The sequence below is a fragment of the Cynocephalus volans genome, chromosome 10 (genome assembly GCF_027409185.1).
Source record: "Cynocephalus volans isolate mCynVol1 chromosome 10, mCynVol1.pri, whole genome shotgun sequence".
In the NCBI taxonomy this organism is placed as follows: Eukaryota; Metazoa; Chordata; class Mammalia; order Dermoptera; family Cynocephalidae; genus Cynocephalus; species Cynocephalus volans.
In genome coordinates this window covers 93,443,096-93,464,206 of record NC_084469.1, presented here as the reverse complement: position 1 = coordinate 93,464,206, position 21,111 = coordinate 93,443,096, and the positions used below count along the sequence as shown (strand labels likewise).

The 21,111-nt window shown below is 58.7% G+C and overlaps 1 protein-coding gene across 1 annotated transcript; it reads right to left on the bottom strand.

Moving 5' to 3' along the window:
- Positions 1-1,728: 1,728 nt before the first annotated feature.
- On the bottom strand, positions 1,729-21,075 carry MED16 (mediator complex subunit 16). The gene is made up of 15 exons (XM_063112120.1): positions 20,955-21,075; positions 19,201-19,388; positions 18,381-18,488; positions 17,868-18,037; positions 15,283-15,714; positions 14,414-14,519; positions 12,269-12,424; positions 10,906-11,114; positions 9,869-10,075; positions 8,620-8,830; positions 7,196-7,329; positions 6,395-6,587; positions 5,754-5,970; positions 3,903-3,986; positions 1,729-3,320 (listed from the first exon to the last, which is right to left on the bottom strand). The coding sequence occupies exons 2-15, from the start codon at positions 19,331-19,333 to the stop codon at positions 3,194-3,196; spliced, it is 2,487 nt and encodes an 828-aa protein (XP_062968190.1). The 5' UTR covers positions 19,334-19,388; positions 20,955-21,075; the 3' UTR covers positions 1,729-3,193.
- Positions 21,076-21,111: the final 36 nt, after the last annotated feature.

Genomic DNA, 21,111 nt, shown 5'->3' with positions numbered 1-21,111 from the left:
GAGGGGAAGTGGAAACATAATTGTTGGGAATTCAGTCATCAAAGATTCACTCATTGTTCAGGAATTTCCTGAGTGAAATGATGCCAGGGAGTGGCTTCAAAATGATCCAATTCGGGGGAAGGGGGTAGGTTACCAGATTTAGCAAATAGAGATGTCCAGTTAAATTTCAGATAAACAATACATTCTTTTTATAATTTATAAATATATCTCATGTGGTATTTGGGACATACACTAAAAAAGTATTCATTGTTTATGTGAAATTTTAATTTAAGTGGACTTTATCTGGCAGTGCTAGGGTGGGGGCAGATCAGAACAGGGCCTGGGGGGTGGCAGGGTGGAAGGGAGATGTGGCCTCGGGCAGATGTGGGTTTGTCAACAGAAAAGCGCTGGAAGGATTTCCAGGCGGGAGGCACACCTTGGGTAAAGGCCTGGCGGGAGGTGTGTTTAAATACTAAATCCTGTTTTATTATCTCTGAGGCAGGAGGCTTTTGCAATCAAAACAGTAACTCAGGGCTGCCGGGTTAGCTCGCTTGGTTAGAGCATGGTGCTGATAACATGGTCCAGGGTTCCATCTCCATACCGGACAACCGCCAACAAACAAACAAAACTGGAAACTCAGAAGTGTGTGGACTGAGAGCCCTTTGACCCGGCACAGCTATTTCTAGCAATTTCCCCAGATGTATTAGTTCTCAGGTGCAAGTAAGTGTGGTCAGCCCGCTTGTGGGAGGTTGGGTTGGGAATAATCTCACTGTGCACCACAGGGGACTGGTGGAGCCACCAGTGGCCTGGGTCAGGGGTGGGGTGTGGTGTGTCTGGCCCTTCCAGCTCTAAGACCCCTGGGCATTTTCAGCCAGTGGGAGCCACAGAGGGTTCTGGAGGAGGAGATGGTTTAGAAGGAGATGGAGGGTGGAGGCTGGGAACGTTGTGAGCACAAAATCCAAACAATGCACGAAACATCTTCTGAGCCTGGGAGTCACCAGTCCAAACATTTGCACTGCTGTATGGCCTCGGTTTCCTCATCTATAACATAAGGCCCCAAACATCCCTGGCTCTTAAAGAGGTTGGGAATTTAATCCGGGGACACACAGCACACTTTGCTGTTTTTGATCCCAGAGGTGGGAACTGTGCAGAAGCCCCGCGGTCCACATGCCCTCGTGACCCTTGGAGGACACTCCAGTAGTAGCTCCACTAGACCCACTGTGGGCCTCCCCACGTATGCCCTCCCCAGATGGGCCCTGTGCCCAAGGCAGTCAGGCTGGTTACAGCAACTGAAAGAATGTTCCAGCTTCCACGGTTGCAGAACAACCCCCCCCAGACTTAGCAGCATGAAGCCCCTCAGTGCACCATGCTCAATGTCTGAGGTCAGGAGTTAAGTGGGCACAGGGGTGACTTGTCTCTGCTCCACCCTGTCCAGGCCTCAGCTGGGGGTGACCCGAACTGCAGGGGCTGGAGGAGTCTTCACTTGTGTGTTGGGCACCTTGGGCTGAGGTCACTCCCAGGCAGTACTCAGCAGGTCTGGCAGCTGAGCGATCACACGTGGCCTCCTGGCACAGTGGCTCAGGAGCAAGGCTGTTTCCAACCAGCCTGGAAGGCCACCTGCTGCCTGCCCAGATTCAAGGGGAGGGGACCCAGACATCCTCTCAATAGGTTTCGAGAGGAAAGGCCAGTGGCCAAGTTGTGAAACCACCACAAGGAACTGAACCTAAATCGATGAAATACAAACATAAGGAAACAGCCTCATTTTTTAATACAATTAGAAGGACCCGGCCAAACTCTGAGGTCCTCACTGCCCTTGAACCTGTGTCCCTGCATGTTGAGTTAGAACAAAAGGTCTGTGGACTGGACGGCTGCTCAGTGGTTAGAGCATGGTGCTGCTAACACAAGTCCAGGGTTCGATCCTTGTCCTGGCCGCCGCCAAAACACAAACAGAAAAGAACACGAGGTTTGCACAGACGTGTCCACGTCCACGCGTTTTCTCTTAGCAGCTGAAGACAGGCCTCCGTAGCTCATCCGGACGCGCCAAGACACTAAGAGGGCGGTGGGCGCCAGCAGCCCAGGTGGGAGGTGAGACCGGAGCTCCCTGCCTTGGCCACCACAGGCCCAGCGGCTCAGACAACAGGGACCCAGGCGCCACCAAGTCCTGCAGCAGTGGGCAGGCGGGTTTTAAAGTGGAGGCCCCTCCTGGGCTCCCCCCTCTCCCTGGCCCAGGTGATGGGGCTCCCTGGCTCCGGCCGTGGGCAGCCACAGTGTCTGCCTCGTGGGGCGTCGCCAGCCTGCCCTCTGACAGCCTGGCAGGAGCAAAACCAGCAAGCCAACTGGCACGTGACAGGCGGGTGCTGTGTCTGCCACAGCCCTCCCGCCTCGGGGCCAGCGGGGAAGTGTCAAAGCACTTGTCACTTGTCGGGGACAGAAGGCGGGACCCCTGGGGGATGAGGACTGAGCTGGCAGAAACCAGGGCTTCGGGTCTGAGTGCTCGGGTGTGTGGGGGAGGGGCAGGAGAAGGACACAGACACAGGTAGAGACACACGTGGAGAGGCAAGGCCACCCGGCCACCACTGAGTGCCCACACCCTGGGCTTGGCATACACTAGGCGCTCCCTAACTGCTGACTGACTGACATCAAGAGACACACATGGCTGGTGCAGAGATCACAGTGAGGGGACCTGGGGGGATGAGTCACAGCCTCAGGGGGGCTGGACCTGCTCTGGGTGGTGGTGCCTATGATGATGACACAGGCCAGGGGTGCAGGGGGCCGTTTATTGGGTCCATCCTTCCCGGCCAAGGGTGGCAGGCTCAGAACCACCTCCACAGGCACAGGTGAGGAAACTGAGGCAGGTGCCCCAGGGCGGTGTCATCTGCAGCACCCCTGATGATTCACATGGGACCCCCAGCTGTCCTGGACCCCCAAGCTGGGACCTCGGTCACTGTGCACACACCACTGGGGGTCCCTGGAGGGTGGCGCATGGGCCACTGCCCTGTGATGGAAAAATCCCAGGCTTGCTGGGCCGAGGCGACTCCAGTTATGGAGGCCCCGGGCTCTGGCTCTGCCAAGTGCCTCCAAGAGGCCTGCTTTGGGGACAGGCTGTGTTTTAACACACCCGATAGATGTCCACAGTATGTGGGATGTTCCGTCACGGGCGAGCGTCATATAACCCATCAGGGATCTATGCACTGCACGGGCCTGTGGCTCCTGGTCAGGGGTAGCTGAGGGGCAGCCGCCGCCAGAGCCCCCCGCACAGGCAGTTCTTAATCCAGCGCTGCTCCCACTGTTTGACGGCCGTCGTCTTGTTGGGTGACTTGATCATGGTGACACAGCCACATCTGTGGGGAAAGCCCAGCGGGGCGGGGGCACTGGGTGGGGCCTCCTCCCCCACCACCACTTTGCACACGCTGTTCCCCCACTGGAAACACCGTTCCCTGCACCATCCCCCACCACACCAGGTTAATGTCTCCACATCCTCCTGCTCCTGGCTCAGGCACCAACCACTCCAGGTGGGTCCCTCACCCCCCGACTGTGAGGAGTGATTGGGGCTGAGTCCTGACTTGGCCACTCCCTAGTGGTGGCACCCTGGGGGGTCACGAGGCCGCCATGTGACTCGGTTTCATGGAGACATGTCAGAACCTGATTGTGTAGTGGTGGCGCCACGTGCTGCTGTGGAAGTGACTTCATTTCTGCACCTGGGTTACTGGGAGCTCCATGAGGGCAGGTGCAGGCCACATGGGTCACCTGTACCTCAGCATGTCTGACCACCCAGGAGAGGACACACAAGACTTCTTGGGACCACCTTGGACCTTACAGAGGCCACCTGGTTTCATTTCTTGGCAGCTCCCAGAGGGAGGTTTACAGATGGCCCAGTTTACAGGCATGGAAACTGAGGCTCAGAGGTCCCGGGGGCGGCTCACCTGGTACAGGCTTTGCACTCCTCCGTGGGGTAGGCTCCCAGGTGCAGCCTCCGCAGGTGGTCCATCTTGGGCTGGCCTGGTGCCCTGGTGGACAGAGGGGGTGGCGTGAGAGGGGACCCAGTGCTGGGGGTGGGCGCGGGTGGGAGCATCTGTCCGTGGGTGGACAGCCAGTGTCCTCCCACAGTCAGCCAGTCCGCAAGCGTGAAAAGGCTTGTCAGAGCCAGATGCCAGATGCCCCTCGAGTGGATGGGGCCCAGGGCATCCAGAACCATCTGAAGGGTGGGCCAAGGCACAGCAGCTAACACAGACTGACGCAGAACGACATGGAATGACATGGAACGACGGGCAAGAAGGGCAGAGAAGACCACAACAATGCGATGGGACAGTCCTGTTTTCATAAGAAGGGCTGGCTGTTAGCTCAGCTGGTTGGAGCGCAGTGCTAATAACACCAAGGTCCAGGGTTCAGATCCCCATACCAGCCAGCCACCAAAACATAAACAAAAAATTAAAAAACAGCGCCGACACCAACTGTACCCGTGGTGGAAAGGCACAAATAAACTGAAGTGAGTCCTTACGGCGGGATCCTGTAAAGAGATCGGGCTGAACGTGCCTATACAGACTCTGAGACGTGCGGGAGACCCAAGGCACAAAGCAGTGCATTTGTGACGCATTCATTTGAGGTCAGACACAAGAGAGTGTGTGTCATGGGGGCGTTTCTAGCCTCTGCCCCCACACACAGCCACCTGGAAGGCACTGGAACCTCTGGGTGGCAGAAGCTGCCAGTGAAAAGGGACCTCGGGGGCCAGGCTGAGGCAGGACGGTTTATGATGCTGTTATTCAATATATTTGATTATTTTGTTTTGTTTTGTTTGTGGCTGGCCTGCACAGGGATCTGAACCCTTGACCTTGGTGTCATGACACTGCACTCTAACCAACTGAGCTAACCGCCAGACCTTTATTAAAAATGTTTGAAATTTTCCAAAAACGAAAGTTTAAAACCTTCTGTGACCAGCCCCCTCTTTTCATAAAATCTGAAACCCAAACCACAGTCTGTGATTCATCAGGCCTCCCGCCATGAGCAGAAGAAAATGCTGGAAGGTCTGGGAGCAGCTTGCCTTGGAGGCAGAGCTGCAGGGATGTTAATTTTCTTGTTTTTGTTCACCTGCCTCTGCTACAACTTCAACCCGAGGTAATCAACTGTGTAGGGAATTCACATGTACTTCCAACAAATGAGTATCTCAAATGGGTGGGCACGGGGGTGGGGGGAATCGGACAAGTTCTGGGTTCAAACCCTAGCCCGGCCCCTTCCTGGCTAGGTGACCTCAGAGGAGTGACCTCAGAAAGGCACGGTTTCCAGAAATCCCACCCCACAGCGCTGCCCTGCACTAAAGGGTGAACTCAGCAGGCCTGGACTGTCCAAACCCCGCACGGTCCAGAGACAGGCTGGGACCCCTGGGCGGTGCCGTCTAAGCCCTTGGGAACATCCTGCCTGATGAGGAGCGTCGTTGTTCACCTGCGGCCTTAGACTGCACCAGGGGGTCTATGCCAGTGATGGGATTTATGGGGGCCCTGACTTCTGCAGGGGCAGCGAGCTGAGCGGGTGTGCAAGTCAGGAAAAACCAAGTTAAGTGGATAAGAGGAAGTGACGAGGTGCTGGGGCGTGGGGTCATGGGCTGAGCAAAGACACCTCTCAGGGCGGCGTGTAGGCTGAGCCTGGAAGGAGCAGCAGGCACAGCCCATGCAGAGGCCCTGGGGCAAGGCGCAAAGCAGGGAGTCAGGCAGGTTTGGGGGAGAACCATCTAGAAGGAAACAGCCCTGCTAAAGCCCCAGAGCAGAGCTGCGGGCACACACCTGACGAGGCCGTCCAGCTGCAGGGTGGCAGCACTGCCCAGCAGGGTGGGTGCCCTGCCAAACTGCAGCCGCAGGGGCTGTTTGGGCTGCAAGCGGCTGATGAGGCCGTCGCTGGCAGGCAGCCAGTCCAGGCTGGGGATGAGCAGCTGGCTGGGCAGCAGGCAGCACTCGTCCACCAGGGCCTCGTCCGGCTCACTTGCCGGGCCCTCTTCACGGCCTGCGGGTAGCGGACAGAGGGGATATCGGTTCAGAGGCCCCACCCAGAGCATCGCCCACCTACCTGGGATGCACCGTGGCCTCCTCAGGACCCACAGGGCACTAGTTCTTGCCCTGCCTTGCTGGGTGACTCTGGGAAGTCATGTTCTCCTCCCTGGCCTCATGGCCTCCTCTGTAAAATGGGGACCTGCTCATTGATTCCTGGACACAAAGATGCTAGCACAGTACCTGGCCCCCCCCAAACATGTAACCTGTTGACACCCAACAAGCACCCACTATGTGCCTGGACCTGTGCTGGGCGCTGAGGAAATGGAGGGGACCAAGACAGAGCTGTTTCCATCTGCAGGAACTTGTATTCTGGTGGGGGTGCCCAGCAGGGCTTGCATTTTGGTGGGGTGATGGGAGCAGAGGGCGGGGCGTCTCACAGCAGAGCCAGAGCTTGGTGAGCAGGCGGAAGAGCAGGGACATGCTGTCCTGGGTGTCCGAGGTGGCCGTGTACACGGGCAGGCAGCTAGGCTTCAGCAGGCCCCAGATGCGGATCACTACCATCATCTCACGCAGCATGCCCAGTGAGGTGCCATCTCGCAGGAAACTGTGGCCGGGCCGCAGCGGGGAGCCCTAGAGAGAGAGATGCTCAGTGTGCGGATGCAGACGTGCGCGCGGCTTCCTAGGGGATCTGTGGGACCCCTAACCTGGGGACGATCCTGCTCCAGGGGACACTGGGCGGTATCTGGGGACGTGTAGTTGTCACCACTGGGGGATGTTCCTGATATGGAGTGACTGTAAGCAGGGACACTGCCAGCTCCCGCAGGGCCCAGCACTGCCCACCACGGAGAAGCACCCAGCCCCAGTGGCCACAGTGCCCTGGGGAGACCCCAGCTGAGGCGAGCTCCTGTGTCCCAGGAGCCAGAGACCGAAGCACCTGGTTTGCCTCTGGAGCCAGGAGGTGGCAGGAGAAGAGAGCTCCTGCGACCTCCAGCACCATGGAGGGCAGAAAGTCATCTGCTGGGGCCACTGGGACTGGAACCCAAGTCAGGGACGGCCTGGGGACAGGGAAGCAAAAAGGGGAGGGGCGGGGCCGGGGAGGAGGGGCTTTGACCAGGGACGGTGCCGGGAGGAGGGGCTTGGATGAGGGCGGGGCCGAGGAGGGGCTTCAAGGAGGGGCGGGGCCGGGTTGGAAGAGCCAGGGAGGAGGGGCTTTGGCTGGGGGCAGGGCCGGGCCGCACCTGGTTGGGCAGGCTGGCCAGCAGGTAGAGCACGAAGTCGCCCACCCACTGCAGGAGCTGCTGCAGCGCCTGCAGCGTGTTCATGTCCAGGACGAACTCCTCTGTCTTGAGGTTGATCATGACCTTGTCGATGTCTGCAAGGACACGGGAGGTCAGGGGGCTGGGACCTCACGCGTGTGCACGCGCTGCACACAGGGCCCGAATGCACCCTGCACCCGCGTCCTGCCACCTGCTCGGGCAGAGCGCCCACCGTGCTGACCCTGGATGGGGATGCGGGGGACGGGAAGGGCTGGACGGAGGGGAACCACGGAGCCACCGGCTGCCCACCTGGGGTCCTGCCTGAGCAGGTCTCTCTGCCAGGAACAGGGTGGGCTCCGGGAGGGCAGGGACCGTCCACCTCACTCAGCATAACCATCCCCACCAGTGCTTGGCACCTATTAGACACCCAACAGATACTTCTGGGATGGCATTTATGACGGTCCTACAAAAACTACCACGAGCCAGCACATGGGTCTCAGGCATTAGGATGGTCTGTGTGGTGGTGGTCAGACAGCCAACGGGTGGCAGCAGGGTCTGCTGCATGGACAACTGCACACCCGTGGACGGGATTAGTACACAACAACGAAAAGGCACCACGAAATGAGACAGTACCGCAAGGAAGAGTTTGATCACCTTCCTTTCACAACACTTCCTATCTGTATCGTGAACTTCCTGCGTGATTAGGCTGTCTGCAATCGGGGAGCTGGTGTGTGTGTATGTGGAGGGTGGGGGATGCCCACGTGCACAGAAAAAAGCCTGAGTGCAGAGACACCTGCAAGGGTGTACACAGGGCTGGGCACAGATGGGCCTCGGATGAAGGGAGAAGTTCCAGGGACAGTCCACCGAACCTGCCTGGGACAGCCCCTTCGGTGCCTGTTGTCACAGCATCATTATCATTATTATTTTTTTTGGTGGCTGGCCGGTACGGGGATCGAACCCTTAACCTTGGTGTTTGTTATCAACGCCCCGCTCTAACCAGCTGTGCTAATCAGCCGGCCCCTTCAGCATCATTACAAATAGTGCCCGTTTGGACAGAAAATCTCATGTCCACCCGGAGAGGGAAAATGTCTCTTTCTCCAGGTTTCAACATCGTCTGTCCACAACTCTACAAATAAATGGAATACTGAAAACATAAGTGACACACCTAACTTTTTAAAAGCAAAAACCAAGAAGAGTGGCTCCCATGTGGCCCGTGGCTGTGCCCCCAAATCTGCCTTCCGGGGCCCGTGAGGTCTGCCTGTTTTCGTTGGCAGGGGTCCTCAGCGTGTGCCTATCCTCAGGTTTGGTCAATTTTCTACCAGGAGCCTAGGTCACTTTTGCAGACAGGGAAGGAAAAGGAGCCACAAGACTCCAGCTGTGGGGCTAGCTGTGGGGTGGGGACGCACCAACATCGGTGATCTTGGCGCAGATCTCGCTCAGCCGGTCGCCAGGACTCTTGTCGGGCGTGTTGAGGATGTGCGGGCGCAGGAGGGACTTAAGCGTGGAGCTGATGGCGATGAGGAAGAGCTTGGTGTGGTAGTCGCACACGCGGGTCACTGTGCAGGGTGACAGCTTGCACAGCGAGGCCTTCATGGCCAGGATCCGCGTGGAGAGGACCTGCAGGGGGGGGGGACAGCATGAACAGAGGGCCAGGTGGGTGGGGGACACCCCCTGAGGGACGTGGGGCAGAGGCATTTGCCAGAGCGCCATGAGTGATTCAGCTGTCACCCGCTCGCTGGGCAGGCTTGGGCAAGCTTCTTAAACTCTCTGTGCTCACTATCCTATGGCAAGATGGGAGATTGAGAGACCCAGCTCACAGGACTGGGGCAGTGGGTCTCAGCCTGGGAGTTCTGCTCTGGGGGACACTCGGTGATGTCTGGGGACAATTTTAGTTGTCATCGAGTGGGTGGAGGCTAGCGACACTGCTTAGCACCCTGCAGAGCCCAGGACGGCCCCACCACAGAGAATGATCCAAAGTGTCCACAGTGCTGAGGGGCAGAGACCCTGGTCTGGTGGGGAACCTTGAATGACATAAAAATGCTTGGCACACAGCTGGGGCCCCGGAAGTGAGAGACTTTCTTACTGCCAGTGATGCTATCATCAGCTGTGAATCCCAGCGTCCTCCATAACAGTCTTATACGTTTCTTAGCAGGCTGCTATTACAAACGGGATTTTCCCCCCATTTTATCTTTTTTGGATATTGCTGGTCTATAGGAAAACCACTGGGTTTTTTTTTCTTTTTAAACCACTGATTTTTTAAACTACTGATCTCACTTATGGCCACCCTGCTGATCTTGTGAGATTCAACAGTCCATCGCAGGTGCTTTTGGTTTATAGGCACGCGATCCCATTGTCTGAATGACAACTTTTCTCTCTTTTTTTCTGATCTTTAAACCTCTGTTGACTTATCTCATGGCACTGGCCAGTGCCTCCTTTGGACCCGTGTCCACTCTGAGAAAACCATTTGAAAAGACCACACTGGGAGCAGGGAGGGGTTGGGGGTCAAGTGGACTCAAAGCCTACCTGTATATTTTTATATGGACACTTTCAAGGTTAAGAACTAATTTAGAAGGAAAAGCAGGGAAAGGCTGTCCCCTCGGTGCTGCTCGGCTGGGCAGAGCTAGGGCGCAGCACGCGCTGTGCACGCAGCCTCACCTGCTGCAGGGCAGCGTTCTGGCGCATGTACTCCTCGTGAAGCTTCTCCACCAGATTCTGTACCATGCTGGGCTGCACGTGCAGCAGGATGTCCCACCAGTCATAGCCAGTCACCATGCAGTACTCAAGCAGGAAGAGCAGATGCCGCAGGGCCGGGTTGATGTCCACCGCGTGGCCCATGGAGGGCGAGATGCGGATCATGCTGAGCTGCCCAGGAAGGGGGCACCGCAGCCAGGTGAGGCCACAGACGCAGGTGTGTTCCGGGGCTAGAGGTGCGCATACGGGCGGGGGTGGGAGCCCTGGGGAGCCTGGGTCTGAGGACCGGAGGGACATGGGGTCACAGCCCCACGGGCACCCAGGCGTTCCCTCTGTTACATGGGTGGGTTGAAGGGTCAGAGTCTGGGCACATGTGGGGCACTGGCAGAGGCTGACACACAGTAAGAGGGTCTTGCTGGAGCCTGGCTCACAGCTACATCTCCCTCACATGGCTTAAGAGGCCTCACTACACCTCTGGGGCCATGGGCACTACCCACTCCTGGGGGCTGTGGGGCCACAGCAGAGACAGACATTATTCTCTGGGGGAGCTAAGCCCGTCATGGATTTGAGGCCTGTCAGAGGGAGACGCTGAGGACGTAGGGGGCGAGGAGGTTTTAGACATGTCCACCAGTGATGGCAGATGGGAACCACAGGGCAGCTCTGTGCCCAGGCCAGCAGGGAGACCCAGCCACGTCCAGGCATGTGGGCAGACCTATGATATGCCAGGTGCTGTACTCAGCTTACACTGTATGTGTCCTGCTAAGTGGCTACCACACACCACAAACCACACTAGGGCTCTTCCACATTATCTCACTGAGCAACATTAATCCCATTTTAAAGACCAGCAAAGGTGGGTCCGGAGGTTGAGTGACTCAGTGACCGATGACAAAGAGTGGGTGGCAAGGGGGACCCACACCTGCATTCCCTTCCTCCAAAGAGCACACGCTCTGGAATTGTCCCAGTCTCTGCCTGGCTTTGGAAGTGCCCGGAACGGCACTTACCTTCCCATGGTTGTCGATGCCCACAAGGGCCAGGGAGGTCCAGGAGAGCTGCATGGCCTTAAAGTGGACAGTGGGGCCTGTGGTCCGAGTACGCTTGATGGCTGGCTCATCCACGGACCGTGGGGTGGCAGAGCTGTAGAAGGCCATGGTCTGCAGCGAAAGCCGGTGCACGATGTGGACGCTGCCATCGTGGAAGGCCAAGGCCAGCCCTGGGTGGTGGGGCGCGGACAGGAGCATGGGGTCAGGGTGGGGGAAGGCCTGGGGCCTGGCCACCAGCAGCTGCAGAGATGGCCCAGCTCTGGATGACGGGATGTGTCTACTGACGTCGAGCAGAGACTGCCCATTTGGGGCGGGATGTGAGCCCACCCCCTAGGTGTCCCACCCACACGCCCCACAGCTGGCTGCTGTCTTCTTCATTTAGTGACAGGACCCCCGAAAGTCAGGGGTGGTCATCAACTGCGGGCTGTCCCTCCCAGGCCCCCTGCAGCCAGGCCTGGTCTTGGCTGACGTGCACCTTCTGGGTGGCAAGGTGGGGATGGCATTCCAGGTGGAGGAGGCCTGGGAGCCCCTTGACTGCCGAGGGACCACACACAAGGGCTTCATGGTGCAGCAGGGTTGGTGAGGTCAGGAGAGGTGAGCCACCCCAGGGTCAGGGGCTCCTGGAGCCCCAAAGTGAGGAGTCTATGGGTGGTGGTGGGGGGTCTGACCATCGGCTGTTGCCAACGCTTCGAGGAAACCAAGTAATCTGCCAATAGTCATGCTGGTGTCTCATCTCCAAGAATGCAAGTGGAGTGCAGAGCCGCAGGACTCAGGGACAGGACAGAACAACAGGGGAACTGTGTGTCCACGTCCACCCTCTGCGGGTTCCAAAGAAGAGCCCCTGAGCCTGGCGTGGATCTGGATAAATGTTCTTTCCAGAGAACTGGAGCAGAACGAGAGCTGGGGGGCGTTTCGGGCCTGCATGAGGGTGGGCGCATCCCCACACTACAGCTGAATGAACTGAGGCTCGGCATGGGAGGGCAAGCCCCGGGTGCATGTGCGCGTGGACACCAGGATCTGAACCCAGGGCCTGCATCACTGTTGCTACAACAGGTGTGTGGTGGGGGGGCGCTTATCCAGAAGGGAAGTTTTGCCCCCAAGTTCCCAACCTCTCCCTTATTGATTTGAAACAGCTCTTTCCATATTAAAGAACACAGCTTTCTGTCAGCCAGCCTCACAACCCCTGAGCTCACGGATCCTGAAAGTGGGGCCCACCTTGAAGCCAGGCAGCCGCACTCCCCCAGCCCTCAGGCCCAGGCTCAGAGCCCACCTCCCCTAGTGTGACCCAAGAGGCTGTGCCGACTGCCCCAGGGATCAGCCATACCGAGGCCGGGGTAGAACTGGGTGTCGCTGGCCACCTTGAGGTCGATGTTGGTGAGCGAGATAGGCAGCTTTGGTAGTGCCACGGCTGACACACGGTCCAGGTCGTTGGTGGCTGACAGGATCCTCCATTTGAGGATCATGGGCTGCTTTTCACCAACTGGGAAAACAGGGGGCAGGAACAGGGGAAGGGGAGGGAACAAAGATGAGACTGAAAACCTCAATCGCAGTGAGCCCTGCAGGGCTGGCAGACTTTGACCACCCAGCAGCCCTTCCCAGGTCGCCCAGCCCGACTGTCAGTCCAGGAAAAAGACTCCAGCCTGGCCAATCAGAGCGCTCCATGCCCGAGGACAGGCACGTGACCCAAGGTGGGCCAATGGGATTCTGCCCTGGGATTTTATGGAAACTGGAGTGGCAGTGGTGGGGCCATCTTGTCCCCATGGTAGAGCCAAGCCCAGAATTCCCCTCTGGACCTCAGCCAGCCTGAGTTGAGCTTTCTGCTCCTCCTCATCTACTAGGTCCTGGGTGGGACCTGGCTCTCCCCTGCCAACAAGGCTGCGGGGCTGGGTGCAGTGACCACAGACCTGCCCCTCCCACCCCACACCCAGAGGGAAGATGCAGCCCCTTGCAGCAAGAGGCAGGGACAGGCGTTATCCTGGTCTCTTGGGACACTGAGGAGAAGCAGCTGCAGAGGCAGCCCCGCCATGGGAACAATCAAGGGCTGGTTTGTTACGTGGTGAAGGGGTAGTCTAAATTTGTGGAATCTGGAAGATGCAAAATAGAGAGTTCCAGCAACAAGTGAAGCGGGGCGCCATGACGCTATCACACACAGCTAACACCCTGGGAGCGTCTACGGCCGGCACACATCCCTTTTAGGTTACAGTCGCCAATTCTAAATTATGGAAGGGAGCTCCAGGCTGGGACAGCCTGAGCCGTGGGCCCGAGTCCACCCGGCTGGTCAAGGAGAACTGGGCTCTGAGGTCCCACAGGACTCACTGTGCCCCTGACCACGAGCTGGACTATGGCGGGTGCTGGGGGGCAGAGCAGGGGCCTGAGGTCCACCTGGGAATGCTGTGGGTTGGTGAACACTCGTCTAAAAGGAGGATGGGAAAGAGGGAGAGGGGCGTGTCAGGGTGGGGGCAGGCAGTTCAGAGGTCAGGCAGCCTGAGGGCGTCTGTCTAGACCGCAGGGAGGACATGGGAGTCGGCATCACAGCCCCATGGGCCCCCCAGGGCTGCTCCGAGACCCCAACACAAACCTCACAGCCCTGCCTGCCATGGGGGGTGGCTCCAGCTGCTGTCAAACCAGCTAAAGGAGCCCAAAAGCCCTGGTGACTCACAGCCTGTGGGAGGGAGGGGTGGCAGTGACCCTCTCCACTTTAATTAATCCGCAGGCCACAATGGGCGGTTTACATAACCACCGCAGGCCAGCAGGAGCCCCGAGGGGCCTCTTGACACAGTTTCATTAGATTAGCGCCCTGAATGCATGACCACTTCAGGGTCCATTAGTGCTAATCAGAAAAAAGCAGTCGCCTTCATCCACTGGGAAAACATCCCGTTCTCCTGGGCAGAGGCTCTGGAGATCAGTGGGCTGTGGGGGCTGCAGGGGCTGCGGGCACCAGCACGTGGACAGGCCCCAGGGCCCCACGGAGCTCGAGTGGCTCTTCTAGCTCCCTGTGTTGTTTCAGGCTCTGTGGGCACTTGGGGGTTTCAGTCATGGTCGCGGGTCCCGGCCGAGCCCGAGCCATCAGTACACTTCAGGCAGAGGGAGCGGGAGAAGGGGGCCCGGAAAACCAGCCATGTGAACAGCTTCCTCACTCTCAGCCACGGTTTCTGGAGGATTCCGTGGCTTCTGGGGTGAGGTGCCTCCCTGCCTGGCCCTGTCGCCTACTTTAGCTCACAGCCTTGTGCCCTGGGACCTTTGCACTTGCGGATCCCGTGACAGGAGTTACCACTGCGAGTCGGCCTGTCTGCCTGCTGGGTGACTGCAGGCCAGCGACTCCACCTCTCTGAACCTCAGTTTCCCCCTCTGCTGACCTTAATGACAAAGCACCCGCCTCCGTGGGGCGTGGAGAGGAAATGGAAAGCGCTCAGAATGGCTCCCTGCATTGGGTGAACCGAAAGCCCGGTGCCCCAGGAAGGCGGCTCACCCGCGGGAGAGATCTGCTGGAAGATGTTGTTCACGGGGAGCCCCTCCTTCCGCAGAGACCAGCACTCCACAATGCTGCTTGTCTGGCTGGACGCACACAGGAGCACCTAGTGGGGGTGGGGGGCTCGGTAAGGAGGCGGGACCCCAGGCCCATCCACTGTACCCAACCCTGGGCTCCAACGGTGGGCTCCGCCCTCTGTGAGCCATGACTCCAGGCAGGCCACTGCACCTCTGGGCCTCTGTCTCCTCAGCTGGCCACTGGGGCTCACGTGGCACCTGCAGCTCCCAAGCCAGACCTCCCTGTCCCTATGTCCACACTCACCGCCCACCACATTGCCTCTGCAAACATCACCCGGGACAGCGGTGGCCACCCTGGCGGGAAAGTGGGGAGAAAGAGGGACAGAGGGAAACATCAGGGGCTTCAAGAAGTTTGGGGCCTTATTGATTTGTGATTAGAAAGGCAATCCAACTATGCTGTGGCTGGCAGAATAATGGCCCCCAGAGACAGCCCCGTCCTGACCTCCAGGACCGTGGATATGTCACTTCCCATGGCAGAAAGGACTCAGCACATGGGACGGAATTAAGGACCTTGAGATGGGACGTCATCCTGGATTACCCAGGGGCCCAGTGTCCTCACAGGGTCCTCATAAGAGGGGGCAGGAGGGTCAGAGGCAGAAAGAGACTGGAAGAGGCTGCACTATGGAGGAAGGGGCCACGCACCGAGGGCTGCAGGAGCCTCCAGAAGCTGGGAAAGGAGGACACGGGTCCTGCCCTGGAGCCTCCAGGAGGGACAGCCCTGCCCACGCCTTGACTTTAGTCCTGTGAGGGCCGTGTGGGCCTCTGCCCCAGCGCTGTGACCCCGGCGCTCACCTGCTCCGACATGTCGCGGGCCAGGAACTTGAGGTGGGTGATGGCGGGGAACTTGTCCTTGCGGTGGAGGTCGGCGGTGCAGCGCATGAAGAGCGAGGGCAGGATCTCGGTGTCGATGCGGCACTTCTCGCTGACCACGCTCACGCACACCTTGTAGAACTGCACGGGCGAGGCGCTGCTGCCGTCCGCCGTGGCCACCACGATGTTGCCGCCACCCGTGAAGGCGATGTCGGCCAGGGCCACGCGGCCGCGCAGCCGGCACAGGCTCTCGGTGGACGTCAGCACCTGCCCGCTGGGCTTGAGCAGGGACACAGTGACCAGGCCGCTGACGGTCACCGCAATCCAGCCCTCCATGGGCTTGCCCCCGAACAGCGTGAGTGACGGTGAGAACTTGACGCGGGAGAACTTCTCGCCGAAGCTAGAGGCGCCCGACTGTGGGGGAGGGGGAGGGGAGAGCGAGGGACCTGCTCAGCATTTCAGGGTCTGCCTCCTGTGACCCGACAAGCCCCCATGGGGGGACCACAGCCACACCAACACCTACACACAGGAGCAATGTGGCAGAAGGGACGAGAGCAGGGACCTGAGCTTGAACCCTGCCTTGGCCACTGTGTGACGTGGCCTCTCTGACCCTTGGTCTCCTCACCTGTAACTTCGGAGGACTGTGGGGAGGATTACATGGATGAACACATACAGAACAGGAGTTACCACCTTTTTCTGCAAAGGGCCAGATGCGATATTTTCAGTTTTGGGGGCCGGTGGTCCCTACCGCGACTGTGGCCCTGTCTAAGTTACAGCTCAGAAGCAGCCACAGACAGTATTAGAGGGAGGGGCGTGGCTGTATGACAATAAAACATCATTTTCAAAAACGGGTGGGCCTGTGTTTGGCCCACCGGCTGCAGCGTGCAGACCCCAAGAGAAGGCACGCAGGAGGTGCTGTGGAAGTGCCTGCGGCTGCTGCCGATACTGCGTTACGTTTTCAAACTAGACAAGTCGTAATTCATGTGCAAGAAAACTCACCCTTTCAAGGTGGGAGGTTTCACCATGCTGTTGTGGAAAATCACATGACACGGTCCATTCCCACCCTCAGGAGGGCCCTCCCCTCACAACACCCCCAGTCCCTGGCAGTCACTGGTTGTGCCTTTTCTGGAATGTCACCTGAACGGAATCACAGACTGTGTGGCCTTCTGTGTCTGGTTCCTTCCTTTTAGCATAATGCTTTTTCCCTCCCTCCAGGCTGTTCAATCATTAACACAGAACCACTGCGGAGGCTAAACAGGGTTTCTCTAAGTGGCCTGAGGAGCATCTGTGCCCCCTCCCTCCCCGGTGAGCGGGGACTAAATGCAGCTTCCTGGGCCCACCCCAGACCTACAAGACCAGGCGCCTGGGATGAACCAAGGCCACAGACACACAGGGCCCAGATGGTCCCTGCAGCAATGTTGGAAAGAAAAAACCAGAAGTGCCCAAATGACCTCCCAGAAGAGAAACGTTGGCAGGAACCTTGGGACACCTGCAGTACAGAATTCTCTAGAACCCGGCAAGAGAATGGGCCGGATGGGCACGGGGGCACATCCTTGCTATGCTGGGAAGAAAGGCCAGGAAGAGAAAAGGGTGTACGTATCACTCCACTTCAGATTAAACACTCAGGAGACAAACTTTTCACAGCCAGGAGAAGGTCAGGGAGCTCAGGCAGCAAGCCAAGCGGTCAGAGTGGTTACCATGGGGACTGACAAGGGCTGGCGTCTGACACACACGTGTCACACCCGTCTGGTGTAAGGCGATGTGTGTCAGTGTGTATTAAATGAGCACAGTGCCTCCTACAAGTTAAAACCAAATGTATTTGGTCATGAAAAGGAACGACGCTCTGATACTCACTACCACATGGATGGACCTTGAACACGTCACGCTCAGTGACAGAGGCCAGACACAAAAGGCCATTGTGTGACTCCATTTATATGAAATGTCCAGAAGAGGCCAATCCAGAGACAGGAAGTGGATTCACAGTTGCCAGGGCTGGGGGAGAGTTCCTATCCCCAGCATCAGGTGACTGCTGACGGGGGCGGGGCTTCATTTCTGGGTGATGGAATGTTCTGACATTGACAGACTTGGGGAAGGAGGAGAGGAGGAAAGGTCTTGTCCCACTGCATCAGTGTAGGAGGGCCCCCTGGATGCAGCGAAGCCTTGCCCTGGCCACACCTTCTCACTGAGTCCTTGTTGTGACCCCACTGTCAATGAGGAAATTCAGAGAGGCATGAAGACAGGACCCCCAATCTTAACTATGATACTGGGTTGAATCATGGGGTGTGGAGAGAGGAATTCTGGGGTATTACTGAATAAAAGAGTGGGTTGGGTTCTGGGGACAGCAGCCATCAGTTAAATGGACAGCTCACTGAGTACATTAGTTAAATGGGTGGTCCACTGGAAACACAGGTCCTAACTGACAGCTTCATTGCAGATGTGAGCTGAGCCCAGGAATCAAAAAACCAGAGGATGCTGGAGGTGGGAGAGGCGATGACGTGTTGGCAGGTGGATGGGCCAGATGACATGATCTCATGCACCTTGCCTGCTTGCTCAGGCAGGACACCCACCTTTTCCACATGCAGGGCCAGCTTCACGCCATTGTGCAGCCAAGACAGGGCCACGATAGGGTCCCCCTCCACGAGGCTGCCTACAGAGCTCTCCCAGCTGTTGGCCAGGTGGTCCGCCATGCTCCAGCACTTGATCTGCCCGTCACCATCAGCCGACAGGAGCCGGGAGCCTGTGGGGAACATCTGGCATCACAGGCCCTCCAATGGGCAGAGGCAGCCACCCCACAGAACATCAGGGGGCTGGGAGAGCCAGCCCCACGGAAAGGTCATGGCCCGCACAAGGGCAGATCAGTGGGGTGGTATGAGGTGTGATCAGGAAATGGCTCTGGGCACGTGGAAACGGAGGGATTTAGGCCACCATGGGAAGAACAGCAGCTGCCAAGTTGCAGCTCTGGACTCAGGACTGGCCAGGAAAAGATGGAGCATTTTACTCTGGGATTCCGGGACAAGGGGTCACCCCCGGGGCCAGCACCGCCCTCTCCTTGGCCATGCGGGACCCTACCCCACGCTCACCTGACTGGTCCCACTCGAGACAGGTGATGGCCTCACTGTGCTCTGAGTTGATGGAGTGCACGTCCCATGGGTGCTCCGTGTCCAGGATGTGGATCATGCGGGTCAGGTCTGCAGGGGACAGGGCGTGGTCAACACAGCCTGGCACCGGGCCTCCAGAAGACAAGCCCAGGCAGGCTCGGTGGAGCCACCCACGGGGAGGTCACGGAGCTGCCGCTACCCACATCAATGGCCACAGCTGGAGGTACAGGCTGTCCCCCTCCTGGGCCACCAGTGTGGCTATGACCACATTTTTAAATGAGACACAGAAAATGGAATTGGAAGAAAATGACCCCAAAATGCTAACAGTGGGCATCTCTCCATGGAAGGCAATGGGTGGTTCTTTTCATCATCCTCATTTTCTGTGCTTTCCTAATCTTCTCCAACGAGCACATATTACTCCAACAATGGAGAAAGGACAGGCACTGCCACCTTGTACCCTAAGGGCTTTCAAAAGCAAAACAGTGACGTGTGCTGTCTAGAAAACTGGAGCACAAGCCTCTGACAAGCCTTTGTCCACCACTCACCCACGCTAAGACCCATTCAATCCTGCACACAGGGGTGACACCAGCTTCCTCTGGCACCACACACAGGAGGCCCCTGAATCTACCCTCCACACACCTGGAAGTTATGGATGAGGGCCAGGGCAGGTAAGGGGTGGCTGGGGGGCCTCCCAGGAAGGCCGGAGAGACCCTGGGTCCCCCGAGGCGGCATGCCCAGCATCATGGGAATGGGAGGGGAGGGGTGATGACAACATGCGGGGAGGGTCCGGGTGGGGGCGCACCCTGGTCGTCGCTCCGGAGGTCCGTGGTGAAGGCGATGAGATTGCGGCAGGACCAGGCGCAGGCCAGGGGCACTGACGGGCAGTGGGTGCTCTTGGGCCATTTCTCCCACTCGCAGACGTAGGCCAGGTCCATTATGCCACCTGCCACAGGCCTCTGTGGATTGGACGCTGAGGACAGTCACTGGCTCCTAAGGGAGGGAGGTTTGGCTGGCTCGTCACTGATGTTTTTGTTTTTGAATTTTTTGGTGGCTGCCTGATAAAGGGATATGAACTCTTGACCTTGGCGTTATCAGCACCACATCATCAAAGCTGACTGGGCACCTGGGATGTGCAGCGTGCTGCACTGCATGCTGGGGACACCACGGGGACTGGGACAGTCCAAGCCCCTGCGCATGACTCAAGTGTGTGTGTGGAGGGCGGCCTGCAGTTAAATATGGAGGGCCAGGCAGGCCTCACTGGGGAGATGACACTTGAGCACAGGCTTGAGGGACTGAGGCATGCGGACATATGGGGGAACAGTACTGCGGGCAGAGGGAACAGCCACTGCAAAGGCCCAGAGGCTGGATCAAGCCTGTGTGTCCCAGGAGTGGCCAAGCAGCTGTATGGCTGGAGCAGAGTGGGGGCAGGAAAATGATGGGACGGCTCCTGAGCCTAGTGGGCTTCTACTCCCACTGAGGTGAGAGACCAGGGAGGGCTGTGACCTCCCTAGGCTTCAACAGGACCCCGTGGGCTGTCTGGGGGACAGACAGCACAGATGGCACAGCTGGGGACATGGTGAAGGTGCCCACACTGGTGCAGGTAGCAGTGGAAGATGTGAGAGGCGGTGGGATCCTGGGTCTACACTGGATATGGGAGAGGACCATGCAGCAGTGTGTGCGTGTGTGCGTGCGTGAGCTGGGTGGGGGACAGGCTGAGTGTGACAGTGACAGCAGCCGCGCATGTTTTCTCAGGCTCCCAGAGCGCCTGGCGGCTGTTATGGTTGTTTCCTTTCACCATTACAAAAGCCCATTGAAAGGGAGTGATGGTCAACCCCACTGTCCTCAACCGCTGGCCCCTGCTTCCCTGACTTCTCCGCCCCTGCAGCTGACCACCAAGGCTCCGCCCACAAGCACCTAAAGCAGCCTTTCAGCCCCGCCCCAAACACCCTTTGTCTTCCAGACCCCTGACCCCAATCCACCTGAGCCCCTTGGCCCTGCCCTAAACTCAGGCTCTATCCCAGGTACCCCGTAAAACTCCAGGCCCCGCCCTAAACCCTCAGGCTCCACCCCGGTACCCCATAAATCTCCAGGCCCCGCCCCAAACCCTCAGGCTCCACCCCCGGTACCCCATAAATCTCCAGGCCCCGCCCCAAGTCCTCAGGCTCCACCCCGAGAACCCCATAAATCTCCAGGCCCCACCCTAAACCCTCAGGCTCCATCCCCCGGTACCCCATCCAATCTCCAGGCTGCGCCCCCAACACCCTTAGTTCTCTAAGCCCCGCCCCCAGCTCCCACAAGACCCTCCGGCGACGCCCCCACCGGACTCAGGCCCCGCCCCACAGTGGGCTCAGGCCTCAGACCACGTCTCCGAGGCGACCCACGCGCTCAGGCCGCCCTCCCAGCACCCCTTGCTCCCAGGCCCGCCCCCTGACCCCACAGGCCCCGCCCCGGGCCCTCTAGGACCCGTCTCCACCTTCCCGCGCCGCGCTCCTGGGGGCCGTGGACGCCTTCCAGAGGCTGGCCGACCCCGCCGGGCCCCCGCGGCCCCGCGCTCACCTGGCCGACCCGTGCGCCGAGCCGAGCGGACGGACGCGGCCCGCTGTCGCACTAACGCCCCGACTCTGGCGCCGCCATCTTCCCCGGGACCAACGAGTCGTCTGAGCGGCGGCGCCGCTGCTCCCCGCAGACTTCTGGGACGGAGGCGAACCCGGCT